The sequence below is a fragment of the Artemia sp. Qi Xiang Cuo genome, chromosome 13, assembly GCF_049724085.1.
Source record: "Artemia sp. Qi Xiang Cuo chromosome 13, ASM4972408v1, whole genome shotgun sequence".
NCBI classification, from domain to species: Eukaryota; Metazoa; Arthropoda; class Branchiopoda; order Anostraca; family Artemiidae; genus Artemia; species Artemia sp. Qi Xiang Cuo.
Genome location: NC_142806.1, coordinates 60193062 through 60207405, shown reverse-complemented (window position 1 = coordinate 60207405; position 14344 = coordinate 60193062). Strand labels below are relative to the sequence as shown.

At 34.8% G+C, this 14344-nt stretch overlaps 1 protein-coding gene and 1 long non-coding RNA gene across 3 annotated transcripts in view; one reads left to right on the top strand and one right to left on the bottom strand.

Annotated features, from left to right (window-relative positions):
* Positions 1 to 14344, top strand: part of LOC148945493 (uncharacterized) — a 175803-nt gene that overhangs the window by 45208 nt on the left and 116251 nt on the right. The gene's annotated exons all lie outside the window — the stretch shown is intronic.
* The window catches only part of LOC148945494 (pancreatic triacylglycerol lipase-like), a 97665-nt gene that overhangs the window by 14795 nt on the left and 68526 nt on the right, over positions 1 to 14344 (bottom strand). For both annotated transcript variants that reach the window (XM_089099622.1, XM_089099621.1), the window contains exon 5: positions 4243 to 4396. In XM_089099622.1, coding sequence (XP_088955748.1) covers positions 4243 to 4396 — 154 coding nt within the window. The remainder of the gene's footprint in view (positions 1 to 4242; positions 4397 to 14344) is intronic.

Sequence of the window (14344 nt, the reverse complement as noted above, 5' to 3'; positions counted from 1 at the left end):
TCTCCATATTTTTATTGGATGTGTTTGGGGGAAGGATGGGCGTGGGGGGCGCTAGTTGCCCTCCAATCACTTTCGACTATTAAAACGGGCCCTATCCATTCGAATTTCCAATCGAATAAGCTTGTTTTGAAGTTTCTACGACAACTCCTTCTTTAAAAAACCTTATATGCCCCCAGGGCAAAACTTAAAACCCTTGCCCCGAGGATTGTGGGGAGTGTCCCCCTCCAAAAGATATTTTCTATCTGGAAATCAACTACGCTGAACAAAATGGCTATCTCAAAATTTTTATTGGATGTATTTGGGGGAATGATGGGCGTTTGGGGGGGGGGGGGGGGGTTAGTTGCCCTCCAATCACTTTTGACTATTAAAAAGGGCACTAGCCATTCCAATTTCCAATCGAATGAGCCGTATTCGAACTTTCTGCGACAACTCTTCCGGTACGAAGTGCCCGGGTATGGAGAAAAAAAAACACACATTGTGCCCACATCGTTCTTTACTTAGGCAGCGCTAGCTTGCTGCCTATGATGTGAAAACGCTTTCTATAAAACCTTATATGCCCCCAGGGGTACCTTACAACCCTTCTGTAAGGTATGCTGTGTGTCACCCTTAAAGACATAATTTACGGATTTTTCAACTACGTCGAACAAAATGGCTATCTCAAAATTTCAATTGGATGTTTTTGGAGAAATGGTGGGCGTGGTAGGGGTGTTAGTTTTTCTCCAATCACTTTTGACTATTAAATCGAAATTTTTGACCATAAAATTTCCAATTGAATGAGCCCTTTTTGTAGTTCCTACGACAGCTCCTTGTATAAAACCTTATATACCCCAGGGCATAAATTAAAGCCCTTACCCCGAGGGCTGTGGGGGGCTATCATCCTCAAAGACCTAATTTCCAAAACTTTTAAATAATTTCCAAAGCCCTTTTTCAAGTTTCTACACAAAGATTTCAATAAAAACCTTATGTTCAGGGCATAAATTAAAACCCTTGCCCTGAAGACTGTGGGGGGAACGTCCTGCTCAAAGGTATAATTTCCTGAACTTTAATCTGCATGGAACAACATTGCTATCTCAAAATTTTGATTGGATGTGTTTGGGGAAATGGTGGGCGCGAGAGTGGGGTTAGTTGCCCTTCAATCACTTTCGACTATGAAATAGTGATGAGTTTTTTGAAATTTTTACAACATCACTATCTATAAAAACCTTATATGTCCCCCGGGCATAACTTACAACCCTTGCCCTGAGGGTTCATAGGGGGTTATCATCCTGAACGATCTAATTCTCAAAAATTTTAACTACGTTGAACAAAATGGCTATCTAAAAATTTTTATTGGATTTTTTTGGGGAAATGGTGGGCGTGAGAGGGGGCTTAATAGCCCTCCAATCACTTTCGACAATTAAAAAGCGCACTACTTTTTTGAATTTCTAATCAAATGAGTGCTTTTTCAAGTTTCTACGACAAAGTTCTCAATAAAAACCTTATATGCTCCCAAGGTATAACTTAGAACCCTTGCCCTGAGGGATATGGGGGAGTAAGGTCAGGAAATTATATCTTTCAGTCATCCTCAAAGATATAATTTCCAACTATTTTGGATAAAATGTCTATTTCAAAATTTTGATTGGATGTGTTTGGATAAATGGTGGGCGTGGAAAAGATGTTAGTTGCCTTCCTAACACTTTCGACTATTAAAAAGGGCACTAGCCATTTCAATTGCCAATCAAAAGAGCCCTTTTTGAAGTTTCTACGACAATACTTTCTATAAAAAGATTATATACCCCCAGGGCATAAATTACAACCCTTGCCCTGAGGTCTGTGGGGGGTTGTCATCCTCAAAGACCTAATATCCAGAACTTTCAATTACGTTGAAAAAAAATGGTTATCTCAAGATTTTTATTGGATGTGTTTGGGAAAAAGGTGGGCGTGAGAGTGTTAGTTGCCCTCCAATCACTGTCGACTATCAAAAAAGGCACTAGCCCTTTGAACTTCCAATCGAATGAGACATTTTTGAAGTTTCTACGACAAAGCTTTCTATAAAAACCTTATATGCCCCTAGGGAATAAATTACAACCCTTGCCCTGAGGGCTGTGCGGGAGTGTCCTCCTCAAAAAAATAATGTCGATCTGTATAAATCAACCGCGCTGAACAAAATGGCTATCTCAAAATTTTGATTTGATGTCTTTGGGGAAATGGTGGGTGTGGAGGGGGTGTTAGTTGCCTTCCAAGTTTCTACGACAACTCCTTTGATACGAAGGCAAAATTTGACCACCAAATATTGCTAAAAACTGATACCATGGTATTTGGCATACGAATCACCGTTTGTTAACGTTATTTAAGCCTTAACGTCATGGGTTCTTGAGAGAATAAACTTATAATTCCTAGAGCACGACGGTTTCGAAGCCAATTTGCCAATTTTGAAAACCAATCAAAACCAGCGCTAAATTTTGTGATACAGGAACCTTTCCCTGTTTCTTCAAGTAGAATAAATGCATTTTTCCAATACAATATCAGATGGGACCACGACATTAACGAACGTAATTGTCTTCAAGATGTAAAACCTTGTTTTAAACTTATTTGTTAGGGATCTGAAGAGGGGAGGGACAGAAAGGAGTTAATAGATGAATGAAAGTTGGTCATAAGACGCATCGAATCAAATTCGTAATTCACCCTTAAGTTATTATTCCAAGTTCGAATTAACGTGATTGTGACATCAGAACTGTTACGTAGATAATTGGTAAATTAGTTGCGACTTAACATGTAATTTAGTATCAGCGTCATAAGTTAAGGTCACTTACAGTTAAGTATAATTATTTCTAGGGGCGAGCAATCACATCTAAATAAAATTCCTTGGATTTTTTAAGTCGCAGAGCAAGCTGAATGAGGAATCACTTCATTCAGCTGGAAAACCATGCATAAGGAATCGCCTGACTTTTGAGGTGATTCCTTTTGAGAAATTACCCCAAAAATCATAAAAAAATTCAGAAATTTATTTTTATTAGGCTAAACTATTTTCTTTCAAATATAAACAAAAATTATCCTGAAAATTTTTTTATCCTACGCATGGTCACTAAAAAAAAGTTATCCAAAAAAAAAGTTACTAAAAAAAAGGTAACGTTATCCATCGTTAAAATATTTTAAAGGTAAGACATTATTTCGCAAATCTCTTGACGCGACTACCGTTTTATGGCTTTGCTGATGCAGAGATTTCGGCTCAGAAGACCAAAAAAGCAAAAATCTTAGTCTCAGCAAAGAACGATCAAGATGTTATAATTCAAAAATAGCAAAACAAACTATACCACTTTAAAATTCAATACTATTGCCTGCAAAAGAATTAGAAAAGTATTACATATGCCTTAGTTGATTAAGCTTTAGCACTTTTTGCGAAAGAGTTTACTCCAGAAGAAATAGATAAAAGTGTTTATATTTTTATTTTTATTGGTTTATTAAATTCAGCAAGAGATTTTGCTTTTTATTCAGTGGCAGCTGTTTTTGGTGTTTTTTATATTAAAAAAACGTCTTAATTATCCGATTTTTGATGAATTTAGTATATTCTAGAAATTTGAAGCTATTTTTAATTCACCGTGATTTGCTCACAAAAATTCAACGGTACAAAAATGACAAGGTAAGGAGTCATCGAAACAAAGGATTTGCAGAAAAAAAAACTCTTTAAAAGGCAGAAGCATTTCAAGAAGCAGAAGTACTTCAAGAAGTCGAATCATTTCCTGAAGCAGAAGTACTTTAAGAAGCAGAAGTACTTCAAAAAACAGAAGCATTCCAATGAGCAGAAGCATTTCAAGAAGTAGAAGCATTTCAAGAAGCAGGCGTACTTCAAGAAGCAGAAGCATTTCAAGAAGCAGAAGTAATTCAAGAAGCAAAAGCATTTCAAGAAGAAAAAGTACTTCAAGAGACAGAAGCATTTCAAGAATCAAAAGCATTCTAAGAAGCAGAAGTATTTCAAGGAATCGAAGGATTTCCAGAAACAGAAATACTTTAAGAAGCAGAAGTATTTCAAGAATCAGAAGTATTTCAAGAAGCAGAAGTACTTTAAGAAGCAGAAGCATTTCACGAAGCAGAAGTGCATGACGAAGTAGAAGCTGCAGAAGCTTCACTGGTTTTTATCTACATTGATAAATCGAATCCACTTAACCAATATTTAAAGTATTATCGCTTAGTTATTATCCACATTGCCTGGTCATAAAAGATAATAAGGTTTTCAGTAATATGGCTTATAGCCTATATACTTACTCTGTAGAAACTCCGTTCCCCATGATAGCAACAGTATTTGAGTCACAGTTACCAGATATATAGTTTTCATAGGTGTCACACTCTTTTGATACGAATAAATTTGAATTAATGGATTCAGTGAAGTAGCTAACGGCACGTCTGTGTGAACAGGCATCTTAAAATAAAAAAGATGATAGGTAAAAATAAATTGTAGATAAAGTAATATTAATAAGTAAAACAAAATAAATAAATACAAACTAAAAAGGGCCAAAGCAGAGATGTCATCCAAAGGTAAAAAAAAATTTTGTCACTTACAGAGATATTGAAACGAATATACTTAAAATAAGAATAAATTAATTTGTTACAAACAAAAATGATAACTGTTAGGATAAGGGACCGCTTATGAGAAGCCGCTGTGATTTTGACAGCAATTTTCTGTAATAAATAAATTTAGAAACAGCATTGAATAGGGAATCAATTACTTCATTTTTTTTATATGTAATATTTTGTAACCTTTAAATTAACAAAAATCAAACCGAAAAAAATCAGGAAAAAGAATGAAAAACGCTTATCAAAAAAAAAAAAAAAAAAAAAAAAAAAATCTATAAATCAACAAATTCATCAAATTGGCAATAAGGAAAATCATAAGTAATCATGTCTTTCCTCTGACATTTTCCAAGTGCCAAGCTGAAATTCAAAGTGTACTTTCCAGGTGCCAGTACCAAGTCACAAGACTTTGTTTCTCCAAATTACAATTTTCTAGTATCAAATTTCCAGTACAATTTTTAGTACCAGGTACCAAATTTTCGTTCTACTTGCTGGCTTAAAATTCTACACAGAAGCCAATCAGGTTCTAAATAGTCGCACTTTCCTTTCTGGAATATAGTTCGGGAAAAATAAGGGTGGCTAACACAATACGTCACTGACGTAAACCAATTAAACCAAAGCACAAATCTAACCTAGAACTATAGAAAATGAATCTCCCTTTCTCTTTGATAGAATCCAGAACGAAAGGATGGGTCTCACTTTTTTTAACTTGGAAACTATGATGGTCATTATCTTTTATCTATTTATGCATATTGTTGTTATTATCTAAAGCAAAAACAACAAGACAAATTATCAAGAAGTAGTCACTAATTATGACAAGAATTATTAAATTTTAGAATATGCTTGGAACCTGTGGCCCCCTTGCTGTGAACAGGCCTATTTAATTAGCATTAATTTATTATAAACACTGATAGATATTTTTTTTCTTTTGAGGACATTGACAATACAAAGCAATGACTTTACCCTCCCCCCTCCCTCCCGCAAGAAATAATCGTTTGTTAAAGCATACAGTACTGCCTTGTTTGTGAACACATTTCACGTAGAGATAACCAGAACATAGTTTTTTGGAGAAAAAGAAGACGAAAAAAAAAAGAAGAGGCTGACTTACAATTGCTTGATAAGAGGCTTTACCTATCCCTAACCTCTGAAACACGATTCCTTTATACCCTACTACTACCACTACTACCTTGATGATTGCTATTAATACTAAGGGTACAAAGGTGAAAATTTGAGAGAGTATAGAGGGGAAATTTAAAGTAAATCAAAACTCAGTGTGCATCCAGATTGTCAAAAGGATGTAACCTACCTCAAAAATTGATTAGGGAATCAAGTTGGAAGATTCAGGGAATTATTAAGGCAATATAACCAAAAGGCATTATGTGCAAGATACTACCAATATTACTATCACTGCTACTACTACTACTACAACTACTTCAATGAATACTTCTATTGGAACTAATACTAATGCCAAGAGTACTAATACTAAAATCATAGGCAGCGCAATAGCGCTGCATAAGTAAAGAGTGATGTGGGCAAAAATGTATTATTTTTTTGATTGGAGTTAACTAGCTCCCCCCCATTCCCATCATTTCTCCAAAACCATCATATCAAAATTTTGAAATACCCAATTTTTCCAGCATAGTTGAAAGGTCCAGTAATTACATCTTTTGGGATATCAACCCTCAAAACCCAAAAAGCAAGGGTTATAAGTTATGCTAGTTGACCATTGCTAAAGTATAAGGTTTTTATGGAAGGGCTGGTTTAAACAACTTTGGAGGGGTCTCATTTGATTGTAAATCGGAAGTTCTAGTGCCTTTTTTAAGAGTCAAAAGTAATCGGAGGGATACTAGCCCCCCCCTCCAAGCCCTCTCTTCCCTAAATACATCCAATCAAAATTTTGAGATAGCCATTTCATTCAAAATAGCCCAAAGAATACATAATAATTTCTCCAGGGTTAACGAAAAAACCCAGAGTCTGGGGGCAAGGTCTGCAAGTTATATCCAAGAGGCGAATAAGGTTTTTATAGAAGGATTGGTCGTATAATCTTTGGAGGAGGCACATTTGAAATTGAAACTTTTAGCTTCCTATTTTAGAGTCGAAAGTGATCAGAGGGCTAATAGTCCCCCCCCCCGTCCACCTTCTTTTCCTTAAATGCATCCGATCGAATTTTGCGATACCCATTTTTTCAAAATAGTCCAAAAATCCTATAACAACACCTTTGGGGTTGATGTAACCCCCCAAAGCCTGGGGGCAAGGGTTGTAAGTTATATTCGGGGGCATTATAAGGTCTTTATGGAGGGGGTGGTTTTAAAAATTTTGGAAGAGGCTCACTTCATTGGAAATTGACAGTTACAGCTAACTTTTCATAACCATTTTGTTCAAAATAGTCCAAAGATCATATAACAATACCTTCAGGGTTGACACAGCCCCCGAAAGCCCAGAGGCAAGGGTTGTAAGTTATGCCCCGGGGCATATAAGGTTTCTATTTAAATTGAAAGTTCTAGTGCCTTTTTATAAGTCAAAAGTGAATGGAGGGCATCCAGTCCCATGCCACGCCTATCATTTCCCAAAACCAGCCCAACCAAAATCTTCAGAGAGCCGTTTTGTTCCGCGTAGTTGAAAGACTCGCTAATTATGTCTTTGGGGATGTCAACCCCCCTCTCCCATATCCCTCAGGACATAGGCTTTAAGTTAGGCAATTCGTCCATCGTTTACATATATTATATGCTATTGAGAAAGGTGGGTGTATTTAATCTTTACTTCCGAAAAAGACGAAGGGCATTCAGGTGAGCGTTTCAGAGCATGTTGAGGCAATTTTTCAACTAAATCAAAACTCGTTATGTGCATACGGGTTGTCTAAAGGGCGTAACTCAAGAATGACTATGTATACACATTTGGGAATTTCAGGAAATGATCAATTTACCAAAAAGGTAATATTTGCACGCTACTGCTACTACTACTACTGCTACCACTAATACTGCTTTACTACTATCACTACTGCCATTAAAACTACTGCTTCTGAAGCGAGTACTACCAAGCTGAAGATATCGAAATAAAATCTTAAAAGTTGAGGAGAAAATTGAATTAAATCAAAACGTATTATGTCCATACGGATTGTCAAATAACATATCAGCAATGTTTTTGGAACAGCTTACCGTATCAAGATGAAATTTTATTTACAAACAAATTTACAAAAACAAATGCCGATGATCCTTTCGGTCCGTTTGGCTAGCTCCAACTTTTAACATATAATTTCATACAAATAAACAAAAAAAAACAATATACCCCGCCGATGGGCTAACAACACAACATCAATACTAATTATTATATCATGAATGGCACTACTAAAGCAAACTCACACTGTGGCCGACGAAATACATCTGCGATTCTTGTGTTAGCCATTTTGTTCTAAATAGCCCAAAGATCATATAACGATGCTTCCAGGGTTGACACAACGCCCAGAACCCAAGGGCAAGGGTAATAAGTTATGCCCTAGGTTATACAGGGTTTTTACTGAAGGGGTGATCATATAAGCTTTGGAGGAGGCTCAACTGATTGGAAAAGGGAAGTTCTAGTTCGCTTCTATAAGAGTCAAAAGTGAGTGGATATTAACCAGACCCTTCTTACACCCTTTCCCCCCAAATGGATCCGATAAAAATTTTGGGATTGCCATTATGTCCAAAATAGTTCAAAGGCAAAATAACTATGCCTCCGGGGTAGACTGTCGCCCCTGGCCTTCGGGACAAGGGCTATACATCATGTTAGCTGTTTATTGTTAAAATACAGGGTTTTGTGGAAGGGGTGGTTGTATTAACTTTGGAGGAGACTCATTTAATTGGAAATTGAAAGTTTAAAATCCTTTTTTAGGATTCGGAAGTGATCATATGGCTGATAGCCCCCCTTCCTTGACCCTTTTCCCCCAATATAGATCCAATCAAAATTTTGAGATAGCCATTTTGTTCCAAACAGTCCAAAGTTAAAATAACTATGCCTCTAGGGTTGGCAACTCCACCCAGCCCCCGGATAAGGGCTATAAGTTATGCTAGTTGCCTATTGTTAGCACATAAGTTTATTATGGATGGGGTGGTTGTATAAAGTTTAGAGAAGACCCATTTGATTGGAAATTGCAACTTTTAATTCCTTCTTAAGCGCCAAAAGCGTTCGGAAAGTAACCAGACCCCATCTCATGGTGTTATTTCAAACCAGCCATCCGATTAATTCAAGATATCGACTTTGCTAAAAAAATAGTCCAAAGCCCTTACGTAAAAAACCTTTTATGCCCTCAAGGTAAGATTTGCAACCCTTGCCCTGGGCTCTGGGGGTTATATCACCCCGGGGGGAATTGTGTACGATCTTTGGAGTATTTTGAATATAATGCCTACCTCAAAATTTCGGTCGGATACATTTGGGGAAAACACAGCGTGGGGGGGGGCAGCTAGTTGCCCTCTGATCAATTTTGAATCTTAAAAAGGAATTAGAACTTTCAATTTCCAATAAACTGAGCCTCCTGCATTATCTTCGAAGCATAACTCATAATCCTTGCCCCCGGGCTCTGTCAACACCACAGGCATTATTATATAATCTTCGGACTATTTTTAACAAAATGGCTATCTTAAAATTTCAATCGGTTATATTTGGGGAACAGAAGGCGTGGGAACGGGGACAGGAACTAGTTGCCCTCTAATCCCTTTGACTCTTAAAAAGGGCACCAGAACTTCTGATTTCTTATTGAATGAGCCCCTCCGAGGTTTTGTTTGTCCACCCTTTCCATTAGAAGTGCATCTGGGAAAAAATTAAATAAATGATGAAAAAACACTAAAGCCTTATGGCCATTCCTATATAGCGTTGTCTTTGATAAGACAGACAATTTCATCTGCTCCAAGGAAAAGAGGCATTAGTTAGGTGAATAAATTAGGTGAATTAGGTGAATGTTTATCTGTGAACTATCAATATAGGTTAAAACAATTAGTAAAACTGTTTTGCAATTCAAATTGTTGTTTCCAAAAAAATTAACGGATTTTCACTGAAAAAAAAATTAAACATCAAAAATGAAACTAACAAACTTCTTCACTTCGGAAATAACTTTGGACAAGTACTGTTTTTATTGCTATTTTATGTTCGTTCTGGAGTTTAAAATCCTGTTTTAAATCATGTTTTGACACTTGAAAGTTCAGTAATTAAGTTTTTTGACCTCTGCTTTGAAAAACTTATTTTGTGAATTTTTTTATAATTAATAACATAAAATGGTTACTCAATAAGATAGTGGATTAAGATGCATATATCTTCAAGGGTATCCAAAGGATGTGGTCAGGATGGCTTCACCCCCAACGATCAGAAATGATTTCGTCTACTAGGGGTGCTACCTCTTCCTCTACTCTCGCTCATTAGGCTAAAGTTTGACTTTTTTTTCATAATTCTTTAAGAAAGATTGTGCATGCCAAAGGGCCGTTGAGTTTGAATGAGAAGTATTTTTTAAAGAATTTGAAGACTTTAGAGTAAGTAGTGAAGATGAATGAAGGCGCAGTCCCCTCATATTTGGAATACTTGCTTTTCGTTTTAAGTTTTGATGCTGCTCCTTACTTTCAGTTGAGAAAAACAGTTTGTTTATTTATATTTATTAAAAAATATTTTTCAACAAGGTAAATTTTTCTTTTTTAAGTAGAGAACTCCATTAGACCAAAATGAACAAAAATAGAATCAAATAATCCACCAATAATAAAACTACCACAAATCAGTATGAATAAATAAATGAAACCCAAAATAAACAGAAATTAAAATAAATAAGAGTCAAACTCAAAACGAGCAGAAATTAATATCAGTAGGGTTCTAAATCCCAAGCTTTCTAAAAGCCAGAATATAATTTGAACTTGGGGATGTGTGCCTTTGCCCTTTTATTACTTTCTACTAATAAAAAAGGCACTAGTCTTCTCAATTCCCAGTCAAATGAACCCTTTTTGAAGCTTCTAAGACAAAACTTTCCATAAAAACCTTACATGCCCCAAGGGCATAACTTACGACCTTTGTTATCTCTTGTTATTTGAAACTATTTGTTTTGGAGATCTCAAATTATTCAACTCTCTTTGATTATAATCTATCCAATCTTTTCCATATTCAATCAATCTATTTTTAAATAATTCCTGTCAAGTGTTTAATCATAGTGTTATACATGGAACGAGCTTCATCTTTTATATTTCTTATGGACGTCTTGAATAATTGAGAATTGAGAGTATCTTTAAAGAAACTGCCAATCTCGCTACCATAATGTCTTTATACGAGTACAATAATTGTTTCTTATTGATCAACATTTATTATAGATAAATTTTATTAAATAATTTTATTTAACCTTATTCCAAATCCGAAACATATTAAATATTATCTCCATTTACTTCAATGAGCCTACCTGATTGATCATTTAATGTCATTTCTAGAGTGTTGATATATTCGTTTCGATTGATTGGAAGATATTGCCTTTCTATAGTAATCTCACAGAGTAACGTTCGAGGTTCTGTTTTTGGAGCAAATCTCCGGATGTCATCAGAGGTTGTATTCCCATTCACAACTGAACTATCAAATAATGAAAAGTGAATATGTATTTTGTCAACATTTCTTGTTATATTAGGATCTTTAGTCCATTCATGATATTTACTACTTAGTTCAACTCCATTTTCAAATCCTAAAGTAAAACATAAATCACTATCAAACCGAAATTTATAAATTCTCTTTCAAAATAATAACAAATTTCATTGTTGCTAGATTGGATGATATACTGATTGAGCATCGATCTAGGGATGAATTGAAATAAAGAGTTAAGAAAAAATTCAAACCCTCTTCATCATACAGCCTATTGGGCATAACAACGTTTACCTCGTCCTTATTTTTTCCCTGTGTTTAAACATATTATTTTTAAATTGATCACTAATGTTTTACCATGAATACCATAGTGCATAAAATAACAAGTTAAGAAATAATTTAAACCCTCCTCATCATACAACCCATTGGGTATAACAAAGTTTACCCATTCATCCTTATTTTATTCCCTTTGTTTAAACACATTATTTTTAAATTGATCACTAATGTCTTACCGTGGATACCATAGTGTATAAAATAACGAGTTAAGAAATAAATTAAACCCCCTTCATCATACAACCCATTGGGCATAACAACGTTTACCCATTCATCCTTATTTTATTCCCTTTGTTTAAACACATTATTTTTAAATTGATCACTAATGTTTTACCGTGAATACCATAGTGTATAAAATAACGAGTTAAGAAATAATTTAAACCCTCTTCATCATACATCCCATTGGATATAACAAAGTTTACCCATTCATCCTTATTTTATTCCCTTTGTTTAAATACATTATTTTTAAATTGATCACTAATGTTTTACCTTGAATACCATAGTGTATAAAATAACGAGTTAAGAAATAATTTAAACCCTCTTCATCATACAACCCATTGGGTATAACAACGTTTACCCATTCATCCTTATTTTATTCCCTTTGTTTAAACACATTATTTTTAAATTGATCACTAATGTTTTACCGTGAATACCATAGTGTATAAAATAACGAGTTAAGAATAATTTAAACCCTCTTCATCATACAACCCATTGGGCATAACAACGTTTACCCATTCATCCTTATTTTATTCCCTTTGTTTAAATACATTATTTTTAAATTGATCACTAATGTTTTACCGTGAATACCATAGTGTATAAAATAACGAGTTAAGAATAATTTAAAACGTCTTCATCATACAATCCATTTGGCATAACAACGTTTACCCATTCATCCTTATTTTATTCCCTTTGTTTAAACACATTATTTTTAAATTGATCACTAATGTTTTACCGTGAATACCATAGTGTATAAAATAACGAGTTAAGAATAATTTAAACCCTCTTCATCATACAACCCATTGGGCATAACAACGTTTACCCATTCATCCTTATTTTATTCCCTTTGTTTAAACACATTATTTTTAAATTGATCACTAATGTTTTACCGTGAATACCATAGTGTATAAAATAACGAGTTAAGAAATAATTTAAACCCTCTTCATCATACAACCCATTGGTAATAACAAAGTTTACCCATTCATCCTTATTTTATTCCCTTTGTTTAAACACATTATTTTTAAATTGATCACTAATGTTTTACCGTAAATACCATAGTGTATAAAATAACGAGTTAAGAAAAAATTAAACCCCCTTCATCATACAACCCATTGGGCATAACAACGTTTACCCATTCATCCTTATTTTATTCCCTTTGTTTAAACACATTATTTTTAAATTGATCACTAATGTTTTACCGTGAATACCATAGTGTATAAAATAACGAGTTAAGAAATAATTTAAACCCTCTTCATCATTCAACCCATTGGGTATAACAACGGTTATTCATCCTTATTTTATTCCCTGTGTTTAAACATATTATTTTTATATCAAACACTAATGTTATACCATGAATTCCAAAGTGTACACTGAGTTAAAGCTGTTTCATAGTCAGAGATTTGATCTAACGTGACCGGATTACTTGTATAAGACTGTTCGATTTAACTTTTGTTATCGCTAATAATAATCAAAACTATTTATTAGAAAGGTGTTTTTATTCATAAAACTCTAAGATAATTGATATAAATAATATTATAGTCATTTTTATAATAATTTTATTTTTGAATAATGAATAGAGCAGGTCAATATCTTCATATCTCTCCTCACCACATGTATTTCCAGCAACTCTGCTGCCTAGAAAACTATATAATTTTTCAATCATATCATTTGCATTCATGTAAATCCTAGTTCCTTGCTGAGGGTTTATAACATTAAAGTTATCTTTAATAGCTTTTAACCTTTTTCTATAGAATTTTTACGAAGTTTCAGGGTGCTAGAATTGGTTAAAAAATTAATGTTAAGAAGACTAAATCACTAAGGCTAGGAATGAGTGAAGATGAAAAGGTGACGTTGGGTAATGAAAAGATGGATCAGGTGGCTTCTTCACTTACCGTGGTAGTATTATTAGTAAAGATGGTGGGAGCAGTGAAGATGTTAAAAGTAGAATAGCCAAAGCTCAAGGTGTTTTTTCACAGTTAAGAAAAGTTTGGAAGAATAGGAAGAGAAGTCTGCAAACCAAGATTAGAATATTAGAAGTTATAGTGATGACGTATATATAGTGGTCAAATATGGCTCTGAAGCATGGTCACTCCGAAAAGTGGATGAAGATTTGCTAAATGTTTTCCAGGGAAATTGCTTAAGGATTGTTCTGAGTACCCGGCTGACTGACCGTATTTTAAACAATAGGCTATACGATTACCGCTCTCTAGGGCTATAATGAAAGAAAAGTTGAGGTTGCTAGGGCACGTTGTGCGGATGAAGGATGACAGATTGCCAAAGATTGTTCTTTTCGGCCAACCGTCTAGGGCTAAACGGAAAGCAGGTCGTCCCCTTCTGAGATGGGAGGACGTCATAAACAAAGATTTAAAGGAAATGGGAACTTCGTGGGCGGGTGTAAGAAGAGAGGCTTTAAATAGATTGGGGTGGAGGAGGAGCGTGCGTAGATGTGTTGGCCTCAGGCGGCTTGGTGCTGCGGTGAGTTGTTAGTAGTAGTAGTAGTAATAGTACTTTCATCTTTCCTCCATATCTTTGATTACATGTTCCTGAATCATCTATAGCATCTTTTGAATATTGATAACTTTCTAAATAAAAACTAAGCATTTCAAAATAGAATCCCTCAGAATCATTGTACTTATTGATTTCTCTCAGAAATCTCTTTATCTATCCCAGAATTCAC